Raw genomic sequence first — 21,448 nt, forward strand, 5'->3', positions numbered from 1 at the left:
TTTGGCACCGGTTTCTCACAGGGTACCTAGTAAGTACCATAACAGGCCTCTCCACTCTACGGATCTCCTAGCTATCTTTTTGAGCCTAATCTACAACTCGTCGCACTGCCGTCCGTGATGGTTCGTCCTCTTTTGCCGTGCGGCAACTTCGCGCTAATCAAGCAGTCAAGTTAGCCTAAGGAAACTCGCCATCGAACCGGTCTTCACCAACAATCTGTCCGACTACCCAAGCGCCAGTTCGCAGCACAGGACAATGCAGTCGAACACGTTGATGTAGGATCTCTGGAAGGAGTCTCCGTGAGTCTGGTCACACTTCATCGCATGAGACCTGTAACGATGGCGTCTTGAATTTAGGGCAACGAAATTCTGGCATCCCTTACGACGGTGCCGGAGGACGCGGACAAAGTTACGTTGAAGAAAAAGGACAAACTGCAGCTTAAGCGCGATCTCTTCTTACGACGTGTGTTCTCGTGTATCATTGGCGACCTCCAGCGCGACGAACTCAGAAACCGCCCGTTCAGGCCTGGAAGCTGCTCAGTCTCCATACTCAAAATCTCACGAACGTCGGTTACGACGGCGCAAGAACAACCAGTTCGGCAGCGGATTGAACGATATGGCCGTTGCATTATCCGCCGTGGAGGAGCAAGTGCCTCAGGCTGTGAAATTATCAGGCACAAGCGAGCGCGAGCCTCCAAAGGATGAACACGAAACGCCCGTACCTCAACGTCGGAAGGTTCCTCAGGGACAGATTGGCGAGGGCAAAGGTGTACCCCTTACACAAGCCCAGAGGAAGAAAGCGCTGTGCGTCATTCGTTGTACCCCCTCAGCATATCGATTGAACGATCCGCGCAGGAAAACCGAGCAGCTTCGCCTGCCTGTCATTGTCGCAAACCCAGAGTTCGCCAAAAACCCCTTCGCAGCAATCCGGACCCATGCTCAAAACACCCTTTTGAAGCATGACAGAGCATCATAGAATATGCTATCCTAATGTTGTGGCGTTTCCTTTTATTTTCCTCCTCCGCAGACCTGAATATAATCGGTGCAGGCAGGTATCCAGTGTGTGGTATTCCGGTAATTAAGAATTATACAAGTATATGCAGACGAACGTACATATCCTGGACGGCTGCGCAAAGCGCCTGTATGAGACTGCCACGTCCATGTTCCCTGTTCCGTCCCGTTATTTAGTTGTCGTTATAATCGTCAGTCGTCGTCATGATGCCCGTCTCTGCTCATCCCAGCGCTCCATACGGTGCTGCCACTCCCACTACCGCCAGCGCTTCGGCGTCCGCCTCTGCTGCGTCTCGGGGCAATCTCTGTGAAACCTCCGCTACCGCCTTTCGCCAATTCGGCGCTGAGAGTTTTCTCATGCGCATCAAGCGCCGCAAGCTTTTCCTGTGCTTCCGCTTGTTCGAGAGCTTCTTGCGTCAGGTTGCCGGGTCTAGGTGATGTCGCCCCGGACGGCGCAGAGTGCAAGGACGAGGTCTCGGATTGGGTGCCGGATCTCGATCGGAAGAACGACCACCGCGATGGCGCAGGAGAACTGCTGTTCGACGCTAGGGAGGGCCGACCCTCGTCGCTGCTGGGTCTTCCGGTTTCCATCGGCGAGGAAACGCTCTTAATCATGGGCGGTGGCGAGCTAGGGGGTTTAGAAATGCCCATCAATTTCATTGTGGCATCAAGCCGCTCTCGTTCCCGCCGGTCTTCCTCGTCCTCCTGAGTGTCCAGCTTTCGGGCGCCGGTGACAGTAGGCCCAGACCCAAGCTTCAAAGGCCGCAGGTTGGGGTTATGGGGCTCCGATTTCTTCTCACCTCCGCCGAAAACTGAAAAGCTGCGCCAGTCAAAGGACAGTGATCGGCGATTCTGTCGTGCAGCGGTGATGGCTGGTTTCTCGAGAGGAGGAGAAGTACCCCGAGATGTCGATTCTTCCGAGGTAGGTTGTGGCGACGGGTTGGAAGCCTGTCGTCCAAAGAACATGCTCTGCGGCCGAGGTTTCTTCTCCGGCACCGTCGGCGACTTCGGAAGAGCAGTATGACTGAACCCACTGGCGCCTGGCGTCGGCGACGTTGGAGTTTTGTCTGCGTAGTCAACGGCAAGGACGTGCTCGAAGCCTTCCTGGGCGATAATACGGTCAATGATTCTCGACGCGTATAATGAAAGCGCTTTGTTGGCATCTTTCAGAGATTTCACTTCGGTTCTGAGAGCGTCGATATCGTTGGCAGTCGACTTTACTTCAAGGACGCCAGCAGAGGACACGGAAACCGAGCGCACGCCGCTCTTTCTACCCTTCTTGCGAGGACTGGAATTATCCGTTGCTGGTGCGCTGCTTCCGTCAAGGATGTCCTTATTCTCTGCACGGCCGAGCTCCGCAGCAAGGTCCAAACCAGGCCCGGTGACACCAAGACCTGCGAGTGATTCACCCTGATGGTTATCGGGGTCGGATATGCTGCCCTTCTTTCTGTGGCGAGTAGATTTCTTCGTCGGCAATTCTTCGTCGGACTCCGCTCGCTCCAGCTCCTGCGCTAAGTCACGCTCGTATTCGTGCTCATATTCGTGCTCCTCGACAGGTTCAAGCGGGTGGCGGCCGGTACTTCGTAGGCTGCTGTGATCAGCCGAGGTGCGTTCCTCGTCTTCGTCGTCATCGTCGTCAGCTTCGTCACCGTCCGAGCTTGATTCGGTCCCAACAGTGCGCATGACGTCAAATTGGCCATTCAGAGTCTTCTCGCGGAGTAAGATCATGTAGCTCTCGTTTTCCTCCTGCAGAACACGGTTGACCCTCTTCAAATCGACCAACTGGCTCTGCAGTAACCCAAGCGTGCCTTGCAACGAAGCGTAGGATGTGGATAATGTGGACAGCTCCAGTTTCAAGGACGTGATTTCGGCAGGTTCGGCTTCGGGATCGTTCAGGTCTTGCGACTTGTCTTCCGGTTTCTTGGTATCAATCGCGACCTCCTCCTCCACTTCCGTCTCAGATTCGGCTTCGGTGAGCGCCGCCTGCGACGTCGCAGTCTGGGCTTGCTTGCGTGCCTGGGTAAGCGACTGGGATAGTGACTGTATGCGCGATTTCAAATGTTGTTCGTTGTCGTAGAAAGCTTGGCGCTCCGCTTCAAAGGTAGATGTCTGAGTCAAATGTGAGTGATCTCGTCACTCCGAAGGTACGCGAGGGCGCCAACCTGTTCGTTGTATCGCCGTTGCAGTTCACGTTTATCCCGTTCTAATTCGCGAGCTTGTATGCGCAGCTTCTCCATCACCTCCAGTCGCGTTGCCATCTCTTCTTCTTGCCTCGCCTGGTCGGTGTACAGCTCCGCCAATCTTCCTTCGGCGGCATTAAGAGCCGATGAAAGATGGTCATTTTCCGCTGTTAATTCGGAAACGGCCTGTTCCTTATTCTGAAGCTGTACCAGCAGCTGTAGGCCGACGTGTGAGCGTATGCAGCAGTGCGCGGAAAGGCTGTGGCCGCCGTGTGCGCACCTGTTCTTTTTCCTCTGTCTCCCGCATCAGTGACTCAGACATATCATTGCCGCCCAATGGCGGGGTGCCTCCTCTTGAGAAGGAGGTCCGAGTTGGCGACTTGAGCGAGGACGTGCGTGGGTTGAGCGCCGATCGGGCTGTCGCGCCTTTGGCCAAGACACCGGATAGCGCGGGAGTGGTCGACACGGAGGGCGATCGGACAGGGCGGGAGTTGGGTGGAGGACGGCGGGGTGTGGCTGTCGTCGCCATGGCTGGTATGCGTAGAACGAGAGGGTATGTACGGTGGAAGGCGAAGGGGACGTTGGTGAGCGATGGATGCCACACGTGGCGATCCGGCTTCCGCGTCGCGACGGGCGCGTGCACCGCCACCCAGCTCGACGCGCTCCTCTCGCGATCATGGCCGACATCCCAGAAGCCGCCGACCTCCTGCGGGCCGTGAGGGCCGAGCCGCTGTCGCATGTAACGTCGTCCCGCTTGCTCGCAATACATCCTCTGACGATCCCCAGCTGGTCGCTGCAGTGCGACATGAGAGTGAGCACACCCCCCCGTCTCCCATCGCGCACTGCCCGATTGCTCGCAACAGCATCTCCTCCCGGCATCACCCACATGTCTGGTCTCGACCCGCATTTGTTCGCCACCGTCGCACATCAAGCATCGCTCCACTCCAGCCTCAACCGCGGCGATGTCCTAGAGATCCAGGGCCCCGCCTCGTCAGGCAAAACGCATTTCATCTATCATCTCACGTCCATCTGCCTTTTACCCGACCATCTTGACGGACATCGGCTGGGAGGCTGGAACAAGGCCGCTGTGGTCTTTGACTGCGACGACGCTTTCGACGTCATACGCTTCAAGCAGCTGCTCGATTCCCAGATTTCCCATCTCATCGCGCGATCATCCGCAGGTGCTTCGGAATCCGGCCCTGTCCGCGCAGACGAACAACAAAGGGAAAAGCTGGTCACTGACTGTCTTCAGCACCTGCACGTGTTTCGGCCAACATCAACCTTGCAGCTCGCGGCGACGATATTGAATCTGCCTTCCTATCACCTCGAAAACGATCCTGATGTCGAGATCGGGCTCCTGGCTGTTGACTCGATCAGCGCCTTCTACTGGCCCGATCGCTTCACGGTGGAACAACTGTGCCTGGGCGAGAACATATCTTTAAAGGATCTCGGCAGCCTCAACCCCTTGCACCACGTCCTGAAGGCGCTGCAGCGTTTCCGGCTCTCTCATGGCGTCATCACCGTCTTGACAAATTGGGGCTTGCACCCGCTCGCGACCCCTTCAGGGCCATCCCCATTCTATAGACAACATCTCCGTCCATTTCCAGCGCCGTTCGTCGCCGAAGACGCCGTTCCTCCGCAACCCCTGATATCGGAATTGGCTTCCCTCATCGTTAATCCAGAATCTGACGACCAGGGTTATCCACCTATCACGCAGCACGTCACCCTTTCTCTCGCACCGATCGTGCCGTTGCCGCCTGCTTCAACGCTTGCGCAGGCAACCGGACACGAAAGGGAATGGCGGCGACACGCCATCGACCGTGGAGAAGTCATTGGACTCATACGTACGCCGGGCTCGCAGCAGGTGGGAAGGTTTTTATGGCGGATCGGTGCTGCAGAAATTGTTTCGGATACCGGCGCTTGACATGGCACGGTGCTCGCCGTCCCTGGCCATAGCTTGGGAATGATTACTTCCGTGCTGTGCTGTATGTCGGATGATATTCATTCCATTCCATTTGCTGTATGAATACCAGAGACTGCGATCAAGGGCCAAATTACATTGTATATACACTAAAACTAGTAGTGCTATGGACATTAGGTGCCGTATCGTGGGTTACAATCTACGATAAACACATGAGAATCAACATCTGCATAATGAATACATAAATATGATGCGGTGCGTTAGTGCTAATACATATCCAGGCTCAACTAGGAGCTCCAGTCCGTCCGTAGAATTCGAAAGCGGGGCGTAGTCCAGGACTCGGCTGGTTATATTGCTGGGCGACCGTGCATGAGGTCTAGGACAGCCCTGAATTGCTCCTCGACGGCTTTCCGGCGAATGTTCCCCTTGGTGGAAGTCCGAGGGAGTGTGTTCGCAGGCACGACGACTATGCAATTCGTGGAAGTGATGCGTTCGTGGAGATATCGGCGGGTGTGGAAGGGCTTGATACGACGAAGGATTTCCTTCTTGAGCTTAGCGTGGTCAATGTCGACCGCGGGCTCGACGAAAAGCGCGGGGCAGGGACGACCGGTACCGACGACGATGCAATCGGAGATGAGTCCCTTGCAGGTCGTGCGTACGTTGTCCTCGATGGATTTGGTGTCAACCCGGAGGCTGTTTTCGGATTTTATCCAATCATCGTTACGGCCCCGGAAAACGTAGGCGCCGGGTGCCACCTCGGCGAACAGGTCACCGGTGTGATAATGTCCATCCGCCGCTCGTAACGACTTGTCAGGGCAATCGGGGGATGACGATAGGATGACACACTCCAACAGACGCGAATGGACGTCGACGTGACCAGATTCAGTCTCGGACTCCGAGGAAGTGGGGAAGAAGCCGTATTGAGTGCCCTCCATGGGCCGGAGGAAGCGGCCGTTAGGCAGGGGATCGTGATTGGAAAGCATCATTGCGCCGACCTCTGTGGATCCGTATATGTTGGTGAGTTTAAGGCCATTCGCGCGACACCAGTCGTCCGTTTCTTGCGGCAACTCGAGCCCGCTGTATAGAATATCATCGAGGCCCTTGAGAATCGCAAGAAGCTTCGGGTCTTGCCGAGCATTCCGTAAGTGCGTGCAGAGGAAGGGTGGGAAGGCATTGATACGGTTCAGCCCCCCGTGATGTACCATGTTCACCAGCTCGGGTGAATTGTAGTCAATTCTCGTCGGAATGATGGTACATGTCCCGTGTTGCATAGCCCCCCAGAACACTAAGGAACGCTGTCAGAACTAACTCGATAGAGAACAAGAGCATAGAACCCACTAAAGTTCTGTCCGATGTGACACATGCTGCCCCTGAAGCGCAGACGTGAGCGTCCGTGTCAGGCTAAAAATGGTAACTGAAACTTACATCCACACGTTCACGTCCTGGACATCAGGCCGACGCGGGATTACGCAGGCGTAACCCTTGGTGATCATGGCGTCCAGCCACTTGAAACTACATGGAATGAGTTTCGGGCTTCCCGAAGTAGAACCCGAGGTGTGGAAGATGAAGACCGTCTCTTCTCCAGTTTCCGCCAAGGGCATGGCTGGCAAAGGCTCGCTCGTAATGTCGGCCATGAGGAGATCGGTGATCGTAAGAGTCGGCACCGGGCACCCAAACGCTGCCAGGTCTGGCGCGTAAGCCGTATCGTAGAAAATGGCCCGCGCGGTGGCCTTCTGAAGCAGCTCGATGACGATTGTCGGATCAGGTAGTCGTAGGCTGAACATCTGCGGGATGTAGCCCGCTCGTGTAAGGCCATAAATTGTGGTCGCATCCATGTAGTTGAGACCGCCGAGCCTGCGGGGTTGTGTGAGCCCTTCTATCCCTCCTCCCTATACAAAACACGTACCACAAGCCTATTACTGATCGCGGTGGAACTCGGAGTTGTCGTAGTACCCGAGTCCAACGTCTTGCGGAGACCTCTATATCGTGCAGAAATTGGCTGTAGGTGATAGGCGTCCAATGCTCGATTTCATCTCCATTGACATTGGCGACTTTGTAGACAGGTCGGGAAGGGAAGCGTTTCGCGGTGGCCTGGAGGACCGTAAGATGGGATTGCAGATTCGGCATTGACGAGGAGTAGGAGATATTGGTGACAGAGCCATGACGCAGATCCCATGGATCTTATATACTGCTCTCGCGTCGGGCTTGCACCCCGGATGGCTATCGAGCTGTGTTGGGGTGACTCCAGCGGTCCAACGCGTAAGGCACTCTAAACGGGTGGCGATGCCGGGCCTGAGACAGAGGATCTCGGGCGTTCCGCACCCTGCGCAACGCGTTCTCTGAAACGCGGTGATGCTGCGATTTCGGCGGTCGTGCGCGGCTCTTGGCTGACTCCTGCTGCGTGGGAGTGCGATGTTAATGACTAAACTCGGAAGCGGTGAGATCTCGCCATCGGCGACGAGCATACGACGACGTGAGTCGGACGGGGGCGATGTTAGAGCCTTCAGAGTAGTACCGATGATCGCGGAGATGGATCATCACTGAAATGCCTATGCCAATCACGTGTTGCCACTGGCGCCCGCCACTTCCACCATGTCATTGCAGACTAGTATGTCGGCAGGTAGCCTGAGCCAACGCAAGCACATAAAATGCGAAGGGATGCTGAAGACGATGAAGGAGCGAAATACCAGAACGCTATCCTTCCTCACAACCAGAACAGACGTTGATGCCGGCCGCTGCGTTATCGCCTTCGTAATGAGAATTCTATAGGTGTCTATCAGAATGCAGTGTCGCCAGAGGCTTCCTTTCAGTGAACCCGAGTGGCGGTGGTCGGAATGACACGTTGCCATGGAATTCCGCTCCGTGACAATGGTGTGGTGTTTCAGGAATGAAGGCAGCACATCGATGCCTTTGCTCCATCTCCAAGGCCTCAAACCGCCAAACCGCCAATTTGATCTTGGTTTGGTGAACGATGTGGAGGTAAAAAACGTACGAGCCAGCGGTGTCTAACAGCTTGGGCATCCTTGTAGCGGGACGAGCGGGTGAGCCGGCCGCAATAGTTGCTAGTGCTGAGCGGCCATGGGATTGTACCATTACTACTGAATCAATAGAATTTGCCGGGCGATGGCAAAATTGAGCTGCGGACTATATTCATTTGCCTTGAGCAGATATCTGATCCGTAGCTTACCTGTTCGATACGCCACATCCGTCAGGGCTGTTCCTGGAAGGTTGAATAGTAATCATCCTGATGGTATGGCATCTATACCTCGAAGCAATGCATAGCCACTACGAAAGGGCTGCCGGCGCGCTGGATCCATTTCAGTTCGCTGCGTTCTGCTCGGACTAGGACGGTGCCGGGACCACAACGATCCAATGATTTAGGACAGGGATCAGACATATGGGCGACGAATGCGTGAGAATTAAGATATTGAAGCTATTGTTGGGGCTTTGTTGGGGTTGGCCTGAACGCTTCTGGCGAACGCAGTGGATCCACCTGCGATACCTGTGGAAAACCCCTCCGAGGGTTGCAGGCGTGGGTTGTCAGACTCACGGCATGACGGGCGTCAGCCTCGTAAGTTAGCGGGGCTGAGCAGAGCCTTAGTCATCGGATTGTCGGGGTTCGCGTACCATGTGCATCGCCCTTTGCGCACAGAATGCAGAACATCTTGCAAATGAAATATTTGGGAGTCTAAGGTAGCGTCAGCTAACGGAAGAACTGCAAGTCCAAACTGGTAGATGAAATACGGATATGAGCATGTACGAAGGTATCGCGAGGACACCAGGTGCGCAGTAATATGGGAGCATCGAGTGAATAAGACGAATAATGGCCGTCGACGAAGTCCAAGTCCGCTGCAGTGCCACCCACTTCCTGCGTGTTTTCCGCTTCTTGCACAAACTGCCGGAGACGACTTGCGTCGCTGGGGGCTACGGAGTGCGATAAGGCGGGTGCATGGTATTGACGAACAGTCAAGGCTGTCCGTAGGGCTCAGTGAGTACTTAGTTGGTTTCAGGCTTCGCATGTTTTGAGACGTTTTCCGGTGTAGAGCTGGCAGTCCATGCTGGAAAGGCTGGGCCGTGGATGCCAACGTCTACATCACGTCGTTTCGTCTCGACTACAATGCAATGTCCCTCGCAGACAGTCCCATCTGTCGCCGCGCCAGAATCTCCACAGGGTTGCTCACCTGCGCTTCACCCCGACACGGACTGCCTGCGACTTCCTGTATGCCCCATCCAACTTGCCATCGCGAGCGTCATTTTCCACCAAGGCTCTACATGCCACAGCCATCGCAACCGGCGGAAACGTGTCTCGTGTGCAAAGCCCGCTTTTGTCGAGCCAGAGCAGCGTTCCGGAGGAGCTCCTCGACAATATCGACAAGATTCCTCCTCATCGACTTTCCAAGGACGCCATACTACGCTACCTAGGAGGCCCGAGTTCCATCAATGCACGTCAATTTTCCGATCGCGAACAAGCCCGAGACCTGGCAATCCTCATAGCCAAATCGTCGCGTCCGCAGATGGCTCGGCGGGTGCTATCGTTAGCCCATCGATTGGGATACCAGTTGCCACAAAGCACTTACGAGAGCGTCACCCACTGTCTCGCCCAACGAGGTTTATGGAATCTCATTCCTCCTGTCGTCAATCTCGGCAAACGTCATACCGGACGAACGACTGTCCGTCTCCTCAATTGGAGGGCGCGAGCTCTAGTAGAGAACAAGCGGTACAGGCTACTGGAAGACGTCCTCCCAGAGTTCGAACGCGAAAAGCTCGAACCTGGGCGACGAACATATCATCTTGTCGCGACCGGCCACCTGCGCAATTCCAATGTCGAAAAGGCCAAGGAGTGCCTCCGATGGATGGAGGATTCTGGTTTCCCCGTAGACGCCTCGACGCATGCACTAGTCGTGGCCACGTATCGGACGCTCGGTCCGGACGATGCTGTCCAAGCGCGCTCGTTCGAAGTGCTGAAAGGGATCGGGCAGCGGACAGCCACCATGATACTGAACTCCCTCATGCAGCTGTATATCGACGCCCGCGACATGATGGGCACGATGCGCGTCCTTGCTTTGTTCGATCGTTCCAAAATAGACACCGGCCGCTCGCAGAGACCCACATCGAACACTCAGCCACGGCCTGGAACGCCGCGCGATGCATGGCCTCCATCAACGAACGTCGAAGGGGACGTCCCACCCGACGCCGCTACCTTCACTATGCTCATCAATTGCATGGCACGCGAATGCGATGTGCCGCGAGCCCTACGCGTCTTCTCTCGTATGCAGGCCGCAGGCTTCCGTCCTGACACCAAGACGGCCGCGGCACTTCTGCGCGCGTACCTAGCAACCGGACACATTGCTTCCGCTATTCATTTTATTGCCAGCATGTGCAGCTGCGATGTAGACACCCTAGCATCATTGCGAGCACTTGCTCCGCAACCGCCCACGGACACTGCAACCGTGCCCCAAATCGCCGGTCTCGAACTCACCACGGAATTGCTCAACGTCCTGCTCGACGGTCTCGCCAAAACGCATGGTATGCGGGCTTTCACCGCCGTTTTCAAGATCATGCGGGCGCATCAGCTTTCGCCGGATGAAACGACCGAACATATCCTACTCTCTTACCTGGCGAAGATGGAAAACGTCCGTCCCAGGGAAATCATTGGCGTTTTACGGAAAATTTCCTCGCAAACACTCCGCCCAACATCTCAGCATTTGCATACTGTTCTGCGCTCGATTCAGAAGCGCGAGAAGATGACGGTGTATGGGAGGGGCTGGGACGTCGTAGCAGCGCGCTTCTCGAAGAAGCGACGAGACGTTGCGCGTTATGATCCTGCAGCGCTCGCGGGCGTCTCAGGCAGTCTTGATCCATTCGCGAGCATTCAAGCGCCCAACAAATACGGCCATCGCAAACAGCTGACTCCGGTGACACAATCATTGTCTGATCGCGGAGTGCGTGGAGATCGTGCCATGTTCGCTATCGCGATGCAGCAGCGCGCAGTTATTCAGGGTTCACCTGACAGCGCTGCTCAATTGTTCAATGTCATGCTCTCTCGTGGGATACACCCAACGGCCCATCATTATGCTGCTCTTATGGACGGATATGCTCGGAAAGGAAATATGACCGCAGCAGTAACAACGTTAGATGCCGCCCATCAAGCCGGCATCAAACCCAACGTCGTTCTTTATACCATCCTCATCGCCGGTTATGCTAGGCAAGGCAAACCTGATCTTGCGATGCGAGTGTTTCAAGAAATGGTTTCTGACGGGATAAGGCCGGACGTGGGCGCGATCGACGCCGTCTCGAGCGCGTACTTTGTCGTTGGCTCATACGCAATGGCACGCACTACTCTGGTGGAGCTCTGGCCTCAGGTCTCACCATTCCCGGAGGAGCTTCGTACCGCCAGCTTGAAGACACTGGCACGGCGCTTTCGTTCTTTGGGTAAGGAGCCTACTCAGCCCCCGGTAGTTGATGGGGATATGACAGCAAGGGAGCTACGGGTACTTGGATGGCGCTTGGAACGCCTGTTGACAAGATGGAAGCGTGCAGAACAGCATAGTTTAACGCGGACGTTCCGCGGTACTACAGATACCTCGGTATTGCGATCCGGGTGATACAATCCATGCATTCAACATACATGAAGAAGCGATCTAGAGTTGACCTGATGACCGAGAGAGTAGGTTTGGGAATGGTCTACAATATGCTACAAACTTGGTTTTCCCAAATAGATCGCTGGAAGACGATACCTGACCTGTACGCTCAATGGTTGGGGGAAGAGGCATCCAGGAGGCGTATGGCATCCCGCACGGCATCGTATGGGACCTCTCGAATCCGTCGTTTACCACAGTGAACGGGAGATTCAGCACAGTTTGGGGGTGTAGCATCCCGTTCGCTGCCCGAGCGGGAGTGCGGGTCAGTGAGCAGCACCGGTTGGCCGTCATCATCCTTCTCTTCTCTTCGCATCGTCTTGTTGAGAGAGCTTCGCGGAGGAGACGCAATCCTATCGGGCGTACCTGTCCCAGCTGGGGGATCGATGACCACGACTGGACCAGAGCACTTGCTTCGTCTGGCTACTACCTCTGCTAGCAACCGCAAGTCAGCAAATGCCGCGTTGGGGTGCTGCTTGAGGGTGCGCCATGCCGAATCTGTCGGTATCGTGCGCTCTGATGAGGCTGCGGGTTCATCGGAGGAGCTCCAGCTCGATGCGGCAGGGTCGCGCCCGCAATGCAAAAGGTCTCCACAGCAAGCAGTGCCCGAATTTTCGCGAGCGTGGCTAGAGGTAGCGGGCGTTTGGTGCGAGCCTCCGACGTAATCGGAGGTCGCCGACGAGCTCGAGGCGCTACAATCTCCTGGACATGCCGTGCAACGCGGAGCGTTGGCCACAGTGTCGCGTATAGCCGTGCAGAATGCGCGGCCGAAAGTGTCGTCCGCACACGCCGGACAGTTGCTCGGATCACCAGAACAGCCTTCTCTTTCTTTGATGGGATAGCGGATAGTGTCTCCGATAGCGGAAGATGAGAGAGTGAACACGGGGAAGATCTTGTACGCGCTCTTCGTCGACTGGACACGCCTTCGCAGCGGAACAGCAGGCTGGAAGGGCAGTTTGTCGATGTTGTCCAGGAGAGACGCCGAAGGCGTTGCAATCGCGGGGACAGAGTCAGGAACATCAATGGACTCCAACGATGAACCAATCCACTGATCCATTTGCTCCAACTTCAGTGGATGAGGCGCGGTGACGGTGTTATCATCGACGGGATCATCTGCCTGCGCAGACTGAAGCGCGATTTCTCGGCAAACGCATGGGGTCTGCTCGTCGCAGAAACCACAGTCGAACTGATCAATACCATATCCTGTAGTGGCTGTTGTAGAGGGTCGTATTCCTCCAACACGAGGAACGCCAGGATAAGCGGAGAGGCTGTTGGGCCGCGCTTTGGTTGGGGACAAGTCAAAAAAGCCATCGTATGATGAGCTGCGTGACGGCGAGGAGGCATGTTCCTGAGGTGCGGGAGAACAAGACTGCTCAGGTTCGGGCGGCGACGGCGCTGTGGAGAGTGGTGATGGCAGCGAAAACTCGGCAGATGGCGCCTGGGCAGGAGTGAGATGCGGGTCGGAAGTCGCAAGCGTTCGTACGCGCTTCGCGGGAGTTAAGCGTAGGTCCCCATCGGACCTCCTCTTCCGGTCAGCCTCCAATGCAGCGACGGCGGCCTTGAGAGCAACGTTCTCTTGTTTGAGCTGCTCGTTCTCTTCCTTGAGTCGCTTGGCTACCTTCTGCAGGGCCACGTTGCGCTCTGTGCATCAAGAGATGCGGTCATGAACTGAGGCGGAGGACACAGACCGTTCCATAACACTAACCTATTTCGCCTTGCTCGTACCGTTGTATGCGGGTCTGGAGTTCAGCGAGCTGGGTCTGCTTGCGTTCGCGAAATGCGCGTTGAGCAGCCCTAAAGTCATTGTCCAAGTCAGACGTGTGCTTGGCAGGCGAAGGTGGTGGTCATCTACCTATTCTGGCCCCGCCGCGATTTCGCATCTCCCTAGAAAGGATACGGGATGAGCCCAAGGTTGTTAGGAGAAGCCGAGACACACACATCCTGTCCATCGTCCTCGGCGGTACTGGAGTCTTTCTTGGGCTTGCGTCCGGGTTTTGGTTTGGCTGGGATTTCCCATACCTTGCTCGCTATGCGAGAAATCATTTTTTCTCTCAGCCAGAAGAAGCGCGGGCGATGAGTGGGATGACTACGGACCCGTCGCCCAGAGCGTAGATGAGGAGCGCACCGGGTCTACTGCGGACCCCGCGGTGGCGGACATGGACGAATGACAGAAGGGAGGAGCGTTGTGTGAGACGGGAGCACGGTGCGGGGAGGAGGCAAGGGACGGGGTCGGGATCGCGTTGTCTTATCAGATAACGGGATGGTACGACGACGCTCTTCGGCCGGCTTCCGCCGCACCTACCCCAGAATCCCTGCCGTGCACGTGACTGAACAGATCAACCTGCGTCGGACAGACACATCTCTAACTGGTACCTGGATCTACTCATCTACAGATGAGCGTACGGTACAGGTGAGACGTGCACAAAACCAGAGCGGTGTCGACTCCTCGGGAACTTGCGTTCACGTACACGGTCCGCTTACGGCCTGCATGACGCGCCGTGCTTAGGCGCTGTACGGTTCACGGGTTACCATTATCGGTAACTATGTCTCGCGGTATTGCCTTAACCGGAAATTTCTAGAGCCATCTATTGCCTTTCATGGAAGGTCAAATCGCAAAGACGGGTGATTCTCTCAAATCACCCGTGTACCGTACAGTCTCAAGGGACACGGTCTGCTCATGGGCCGGACCACGAACATTCCGTGCGCTCACGGAAGCGTTCATCCCGACTCCCGACTGCATGACTTTCCCGCCGCCTTGCGAAAGTGTGCACATACCTAGATCCTGTACTCAGCTGGGACGCTCTCGACGTATCTCCAAAACCTGGGCCTTTCAAATTATCCCCAGAGGGCGGATTGTGATCTCCCGTGATTTCGGAGTGAAGTTTCAAGCCTATTCTCTACAAAGAAGGAAGGGCGGCGTAGCGCGCAAGATATTACGCACACCACGGTCACAAGCCTTACCGTGTTTGTGACCCGTGCCATCTCCTGCAAGTGCTAGATCCCTTTCTGGCAAGCAGCATCATGTTCGAACGAGCGCTCCAGAAACTAGCCATCATACGATGAAGACTTACCAATAATGGGTTGCCCCGTACTATTCCCGCACAGCGTCTTCGGAGCAATGCCACCTGTTGCCCGCAAATCTAGAACTGCCTGTACATGCTTCTATTCCATACACATGTGCCATGGAGTTTGAAGCCTGAGGCCCCGCTGGGTACTTGGAAAGCGCCGATCATCAAGGACCTCCTTTTGGGCATATCCCGACGCCGTGATGCGCACCACCCGCATCCATGTAAGCGTGCTGGTTCGAACCTTGACTAATGCCGATATCGCGCGCGCCTTACCGCGAATAAACCGGTGAAATGAGAGCAGATTATCGAACCGCCGATGTTACCGGCCTAGGTCGTCACCGGTTGCGGATGGTGAAACGAGACAGTTGGTACGTGCGTAGTGATACGGCTTGTGGCACGACGATGCCGATGCATATCCCGACGCTTCTGTTCGTACTTCCAGCCCAGACCGCCGCGCTTTGCTGGATCACGCCATGCACCAACATCCAGAATCGGATCGACCTTCCATGTTTAACATGTTTCAGCAACACAGAAGCAGGCTGCTCCATGATCATGAAGGCCGGAGGATCGTGGCGCCAGTGACCAGCGACAAAATGTACACTAGATTTGATACTTGCGTATATATGCCGCGTGAGCATGCATGACAGGGCGTACAGCTATGGGCGACGCAGATTTTGCACAGGCGTCGAAATTGGGAACAAAAAAGACTGATGGTGCATGTCAATACACAGGGGTATGAACATATCACTCGGCAACCTCCTCCTCTGTCTGTTCGATCACCTCATCGATCCACAACTCAATTTCTTCCTTCTCCTCTTCCGCGTGCTCGGCAGGTTCAGAGCCATTCTTGCCTTTCTTTTGGCGCACTTCTGCGAGATCTTCCCTGCAGAGAGCGCGCCATGCGTTCCACTCATCCGCAAGCCGCTTGCGAAGAGCAATGAGCTCTGCAGAGCCTTTGCTCTCTTCGAGTTCGTCCTCCTCCTCGAACCTGCGCCCGTATTCACGAAGATTTTTGCGAATCTGCTTCTGCTGCTCTTTCGAAAGGAGGGTGCGCGGGCGCGGGCGCCAGAGGAACTGTTTGAAGCGGTCCAGAATATGCTTTTCAACCTCCTCTCCGCGGAAGCTCCAGATCGCGTAGCCGTTCTCAAGCTGCAACAAAATGAGTCAGCTCCGTCTCCCAGAGGAACGTGGGGTGTATCATTCACTGTATGTCTCCAGGCGCTGGCGCTGGTAGCGAGGTAGCGCCCGCTCGGATCCCATTCCACGTCCGTCACCCCGTAGTGGTCGGCAGTGCCAATGTGCTGAATGCCAGCACCCCATTCACCCTTCTGTCCCTCTTTGAGCTGGTCGCTATTGAAGTCTAGATCCCAGAACTCGAGCTCCGATTTGCTTGAAGAGCCTACGGTGCCGAGGACGACGTGGCGACCTTTGGGTGACCACCGGATCGTGTTACTTGTGCGGTTGGGGAGAGTACCTAAAGAAGATATGTTTCATGCAAGTCGGATGGCAATGGCAACAAAGATAGCTTACGAAGCAATTTAAAGTCGCCCTTACTAGCGTCAAGCTGGTAGAAGCTCAAGTCAGTCTTGATCGTGACGCCAGGACCAGGGTTGCCAAGATTAGGGTCGTTGCTCGACACTATTGCAAAGCGATCGCCTCTGGGCTCCCAAGAGAAGTCCAAGACAGTGTCTATCCAGCACATGAGCATCTGAAATCCAGAAAGAGGCAGCGACCCAACCTTTAAGCTCCACAACTTCGACTGGGATGTTCTTCTCGCGAACGCGGAAGATTTCTAAGTTGCAAAATATCGATTTCTTGGTCTTCGTATGCCGATCGACCTTGACGCAAAGCGAATCTCCCTGGTTTTGCCAGTGAAGCTTGCACTGGAGAACACGTCAGAATTGTGGGGCGTATACGGCAACGATCAGCGTGGAGAACGTACGTCAGACACGTTGAATAGATTTTTCTGCCTGAGAACAGTTCGACCAGGGAAACTCATCAGCGTGACACGAGCTGGTTGATTGGACGCCTCTGGCTGCCAGAAAGCGATGATCTGCGCGCACATATCAATAAAGTGAAGCGCAGCGTGCGAAGCGCCAGTAATTCTTACATTTTCCCGAACTTTGGAGGTACCCTTTTTGGCACCGCTGGCGATGGCAGCTGCCTCCTTCTCAGCTTCCTCGCGATCCTTGTCTCCAAGAGGGCACCACTCGAAGTCGACGACGCCCTCGACTTTTATACTCTTCTTGCCCTGAAGACCCATGCTCGGCAGCTCGTAAACGCTGATCTGTTGTCCTGGCGTGACACGAGCGACGAATTTGTCGTCAGAGCTCCATTTCATGGGTGGCCATGTCATCTGTTTCTTCTGGCCGTCCTCGCCTTCGAGGAGAATGTCGGGGAAGGTCCGGAGAAGATGACCGGATTTGATGTCCCATACTGCAATGTTGTTGCCCTCATCGTCAGGGGAGAAATACTCCGGTCCTTGAGCAGCACCCTCTGGGATCGAAATAGGTGTGTGTGACCAAGTGACGAGGTAGTTTTCGCATGGAGAGAAATCGACGAGGCGCGCCAATGGGTGAGCGAATCGCTGCTGGACGTTCCAGGAAGGACCACCCCATAACTGCACACCTCGGCGGTGCAGGGTCGCCAAGTATGTTCCTTGAGGCGACCAAGATACATAAAGCTCCGTCCAGCCCTGTCATGAAGCAGGTTTAGATGCAGCCTCTCGACACTCGACAGTCACTCTTGACTGACATTCTTCTCGTAAGCGATTTCGCTCTGAGACGGTTTGCCGTGCCAATGTATCTCTACGTTATCTCCCCGGTACGTGGCGTACTGATCCCGACCCTGAGGATCCGCCAGCCAGGCACGAAGGTGTTCCTACATTATCGATCGTGAGCGAGGAGCTTAGTTAGCGGTCAAGCAGAGTGCTATACGGACGCGGGGCGTATATTCCTCTTTCTCCGGTTCAACGTAAGTCTCGTCCATGTTGGCGTACTTTTCGACATCGCTGAAACGGTTCACACTGAACGTGTGCTTAGTGTCGAAAGGATGACCGTCCATCGCTTCAAGCGCGAACGAGGCCTCATCGGGAGTCGGGAACTCGATAAAGATATAGCTTGTAGGCTTTGAGCATCATAGTGCGCTGAGGATACACGCAGGAGCTCACCCTTTACTCTTCCCCTTAGCTTCATCCCAGGGCAGGAAGATACTGTCAGGCTTGATGGGCGCTCCTTTGCGCCCAAACTCCTTGGCAATCTTGGTCAACAACCTCTCCCGTTTGCTCTCATCAATGACCGGAACACCATCCACGATCAGGATGTTGTCAAATCCGTCTTCCTCTTCAACGCGATATCTGGATCATTGCAGCTCAAGCAGGAATTGTCATCCAGAAAAAGTCGAACGGACTTTGCTTCGATATCGCTGTAGTCTATTCCATCGTCATCGAAGAGAGACCCGTTAGGAATGGCCATGTTTGAGAGTCAAGCGTCAGGAACTGGCACACAAACCGAGTATAAGGTTTTTTGGGTTTACGTAATCGGCCTCGTTCCTCCCACCAGTAGAGTACTCTCTGCGCCTCAACGTGAATCCGTGCATATCATTGCTTTGCCTCCGGCACGACTCAAGGACCAAGATTGACAGACCCCTCACCTGTAGCCTCTACTCAACGGGATTGCCATATCACGTTCGCGCTAACGCTCCGATCAAATGTGCACCAAGAGCCTCCCCCCCCTCGAACGGTACAATAAGTGATGGAGCTGTTCATTCCTGTACCTCTCTTTCGATCTGAGTAGCAGTGGTAGACCTGCGCCAGGCGCCGTTGGAGAGCATCCGCCCCTATAATTGTCCCTGACATGAGATGAGGGGACGGGTATCAGGCTGTGATGGCAGAGTTCGTGTGAGCCCCATCTCCGTCAAGGGAAGCCTCTGGCGACTCTGCGAGGTTTGCTCATGTCCATGTCCTACGTATACTCGATGGATGGTTGCTGGCATTCTGGTCATGCATACTCCGTCGCTTCTGAAACTCACGAGTATCGCTCGGCGTCACCGCTGCGTCGGCCTTGCAGACCGTCCATCAGAGCAGGCCGGATAAGTCAAACCATGCGAATCAGATGTACTCAGCCAATGCTACTGCACACGTGCATGATCCTGCTTCTGTCTCTATCGCTGCCCCGAGCGTCGTATAAGAATATGTAGTCGACGCCGTGCTTCTCGTCTCCTGCCCAGCTCCCCCGCAGCCGTCTCCGGCTTCGACTAGGGACAGTCCCGATCACTCGTCATGTCCGCATCTGGGGAACCTGCTCTGAGCCAGAAACAAGGAGGAGAAAGAATTGTCTCGGCGGAGCAACATGCCTCGGAGTTGCAACAGGACGCACACGTGCAGACCAGGAGGGAGACTCTGAGCGCGTACTTCACCATAGCCGCCGCCGCATTCGGTCTCATTAGGTGACGATAGTCCTTTCCTCTGGTATTGATGTTTAATGACTTGTTTGACTCAGCGATGGGTGTATGATCGTTGGTCATTCCGGTGATAACTTCTGCTGATAATGGACTATAGACCAGAACAATTTGATGACAATGACAAATGTGAGCGGGCTCCCCCAAGCTGACATCAAGTGTTACAGTACTCAGATGCGCGGATGCACAGGTTGTTTTCAAGAAATTGTACCCTACAGAGTACACGGCCGACGTCTCTACGCGTGTCTCCAACTCGCTCCTTGTAGGAGCCATCATCGGTGAGCAGGGCACTGCCTATGAGCTCCATGACGCACTATCTGAGTTGGCTTCCCAGGGCAAGTCATTGTCGGTCTCGTCTGTGACCGTATTGGCCGCAAAGTCGCGCTAGTGGCGACGACCCTGTTGATTGTACTGGGCGCAACCCTAGGCACCGCTGCGCACGGAGCGCATGGCAGTGTGCAGGGTCTCTTTTGGTTCCTGACGTTCTCTCGTGGTATCACTGGTATCGGCGTCGGCGGAGAATATCCAGCTTCAAGTACCAGCGCATCCGAGGCAGCGAACGAGAAAATGGTCAAGAACCGTGGCCCCGTCTTCATCATGGTAACGAACTTCGTTTTGAGTTTCGGCGGACCGTTGGCCGTTTCCGTCTTCCTGATCGTTCTGTCTGCGGCTGGCGAGGATCATCTGAGCACCGTGTGGCGTGTATGTTTCGGGATCGGAATTCTGTTGCCGTTGTCGGTGCTCTTTTTCCGTCTGAGAATGCTAAGCACGAAACTGTACAAACACGGCGCCATTAAGCGTGAGTCCGAAATGATCTTACCGCCACAGTCGTCTCGCATTTGCTGAATGGGGATCTGCAGGCCGAGTGCCTTACGGGCTAGTAATAAAGAGGTACTGGCGTGAGCTCTGCGGAACGTGTGGCGCATGGTATGGAGATCGTTCCGATTTGTGCCAGCATATATAGCCGACCAAATATCCCGCCCGCGCAATAGGTTTCTCTACGACTTTGTGACATTTCCCAACGGCGTTTTCTCTGGTGAGCATATTTTTCTCGGTCTTATCACTTCCGTTGAGAAGATCATTTACCGCGAGTTCACCGAGTATTCGAGCTTTCGCTGATTTTTTATAGGAACCATCATCTCCAGCATCGTTCACAATAGTGACATCAAACGAACCGCGGAATGGCAGCTGCTTCTCGGAGCCCTCGCTCTTCCCGGGGTTTTCGTTGGAGCCTGGCTTTGCAATCGACTTGGGCGACGAAACACGGTAAGCACCAACCCATGTGGAATCGTGCATTTTCTTATTCTTTCGGTTAAGATGATGCTCGGCTTCTCAGGTTATCTCGTCATTGGTGAGGGAAAGGTCCAGCAGGATCTTCCGAATGCTTGTCATTTACGGCCGTTCCGTCGCGCAGGACTGATCATCGGTTTGGCCTATGACAAAATTACGGGAATCATACCGTTGTTCATCATCCTGTATGTCCTCGAGTCCTTGGTGCGATGCAGGGTAAACTGAACGAACGATGTTGACATGCAGGTATGGCCTCATGCAATCTTCGGGCAATCTGGTACGATGATCCAAGATATTCCTCAACCTTCACTAACACGTTTTGCATAGGGACCCGGAAATATGCTCGGTTTAGTGAGCGCTGAGTAAGATGCTCGATCGTTTCCTCATCGTGGTTGTCTAAGAACCTGCAGGTCATATGCCACCCCTATTCGTGGTACTTGCTATGGGCTTTCGGCTGCCATCGGTAAAACCGGGGCTGCTGTCGGGACTCAAGGTTTTACTCCGATTCAGGTCAATCTCGGGAAAAAGTAAGTTGAAATGATGTTGACCCTGCACAAAGGTTGACGTATTGTCTACACCGCCATTTTGGTCCCACGCCCCAGCGGACTGGGAGGTGCAGCTGGGGACCAGACGATCGGCCGGCCGATGACCACATGCCCACCGCATGGCGCACGTTTAGCCCAACGGACCGTTCGACACCAAGGTATCATGCAAATCACAGATGGTGTCATATGTATACTACATGCAGTCACAGATGATGAGCAGACTACGGCGGGGATACTGACCGCACAGCCACATCAATGCATAGGTGCTGGCTGCAACTCGTATACGCGCGTGCGCGTCGCGTCGCGTCGCGTCGTAGTCACGCTGCCCGGTTGACCTGCG

At 55.0% G+C, this 21,448-nt stretch overlaps 7 protein-coding genes across 7 annotated transcripts in view; 3 read left to right on the forward strand and 4 right to left on the reverse strand.

The window, feature by feature from the left end:
* Positions 1-35: 35 nt before the first annotated feature.
* PUNSTDRAFT_95831 (uncharacterized protein) lies at positions 36-1,079 on the forward strand. Its single transcript, XM_007379037.1, has 5 exons — positions 36-120; positions 175-297; positions 355-460; positions 522-801; positions 853-1,079. Exons 1-5 carry the CDS (start codon positions 118-120, stop codon positions 971-973), a joined length of 633 nt encoding a protein of 210 aa, XP_007379099.1. The 5' UTR covers positions 36-117; the 3' UTR covers positions 974-1,079.
* PUNSTDRAFT_80329 (uncharacterized protein) lies at positions 1,063-3,717 on the reverse strand (the record flags this gene model as incomplete). Its single annotated transcript, XM_007379038.1, has 3 exons — positions 1,063-3,117; positions 3,171-3,404; positions 3,469-3,717. The coding sequence occupies 3 exons, from the start codon at positions 3,715-3,717 to the stop codon at positions 1,201-1,203; spliced, it is 2,400 nt and encodes a 799-aa protein (XP_007379100.1). The 3' UTR covers positions 1,063-1,200.
* A 336-nt stretch (positions 3,718-4,053) lies between these two features.
* On the forward strand, positions 4,054-4,806 carry PUNSTDRAFT_38523 (uncharacterized protein; the record flags this gene model as incomplete). The annotated part of the gene is made up of 1 exon (XM_007379039.1): positions 4,054-4,806. A coding segment is annotated over one exon (753 nt), but the record flags the coding sequence as incomplete, so codon positions are not given.
* A 22-nt stretch (positions 4,807-4,828) lies between these two features.
* On the reverse strand, positions 4,829-7,267 carry PUNSTDRAFT_80334 (acetyl-CoA synthetase-like protein). The gene is made up of 4 exons (XM_007379040.1): positions 7,016-7,267; positions 6,535-6,963; positions 6,448-6,479; positions 4,829-6,394 (listed from the first exon to the last, which is right to left on the reverse strand). Exons 1-4 carry the CDS (start codon positions 7,234-7,236, stop codon positions 5,457-5,459), a joined length of 1,620 nt encoding a protein of 539 aa, XP_007379102.1. The 5' UTR covers positions 7,237-7,267; the 3' UTR covers positions 4,829-5,456.
* A 1,748-nt stretch (positions 7,268-9,015) lies between these two features.
* Positions 9,016-13,935, reverse strand: PUNSTDRAFT_49011 (uncharacterized protein). The gene is made up of 5 exons (XM_007379041.1): positions 13,686-13,935; positions 13,600-13,631; positions 13,453-13,541; positions 9,153-13,388; positions 9,016-9,097 (listed from the first exon to the last, which is right to left on the reverse strand). Exons 1-4 carry the CDS (start codon positions 13,788-13,790, stop codon positions 11,860-11,862), a joined length of 1,755 nt encoding a protein of 584 aa, XP_007379103.1. The 5' UTR covers positions 13,791-13,935; the 3' UTR covers positions 9,016-9,097; positions 9,153-11,859.
* A 1,497-nt stretch (positions 13,936-15,432) lies between these two features.
* Positions 15,433-18,288, reverse strand: PUNSTDRAFT_140535 (translation initiation factor eIF-3b; the record flags this gene model as incomplete). Its single annotated transcript, XM_007379042.1, has 10 exons — positions 15,433-15,964; positions 16,021-16,289; positions 16,346-16,504; positions 16,554-16,698; positions 16,758-16,868; positions 16,926-17,510; positions 17,570-17,695; positions 17,756-17,933; positions 17,985-18,170; positions 18,224-18,288. The coding sequence occupies 10 exons, from the start codon at positions 18,286-18,288 to the stop codon at positions 15,560-15,562; spliced, it is 2,229 nt and encodes a 742-aa protein (XP_007379104.1). The 3' UTR covers positions 15,433-15,559.
* Positions 18,289-19,094: 806 nt separating this feature from the next.
* PUNSTDRAFT_58076 (MFS Git1p-like glycerophosphoinositol permease) overlaps positions 19,095-21,448 on the forward strand; it is a gene marked incomplete at both ends in the record, with an annotated part of 9,057 nt that continues 6,703 nt past the window's right edge. The window contains 13 exons of the mRNA XM_007379043.1: positions 19,095-19,261; positions 19,315-19,322; positions 19,374-19,402; positions 19,464-19,551; positions 19,608-20,072; positions 20,134-20,200; positions 20,266-20,309; positions 20,403-20,539; positions 20,591-20,624; positions 20,688-20,748; positions 20,810-20,840; positions 20,891-20,925; positions 20,974-21,090. Of these exons, the coding sequence (XP_007379105.1) occupies positions 19,095-19,261; positions 19,315-19,322; positions 19,374-19,402; positions 19,464-19,551; positions 19,608-20,072; positions 20,134-20,200; positions 20,266-20,309; positions 20,403-20,539; positions 20,591-20,624; positions 20,688-20,748; positions 20,810-20,840; positions 20,891-20,925; positions 20,974-21,090 (1,283 nt within the window). The remainder of the gene's footprint in view (positions 19,262-19,314; positions 19,323-19,373; positions 19,403-19,463; positions 19,552-19,607; positions 20,073-20,133; positions 20,201-20,265; positions 20,310-20,402; positions 20,540-20,590; positions 20,625-20,687; positions 20,749-20,809; positions 20,841-20,890; positions 20,926-20,973; positions 21,091-21,448) is intronic.

This window comes from Punctularia strigosozonata, assembly GCF_000264995.1.
Source record: "Punctularia strigosozonata HHB-11173 SS5 unplaced genomic scaffold PUNSTscaffold_1, whole genome shotgun sequence".
NCBI classification, from domain to species: domain Eukaryota; kingdom Fungi; phylum Basidiomycota; class Agaricomycetes; order Corticiales; family Punctulariaceae; genus Punctularia; species Punctularia strigosozonata.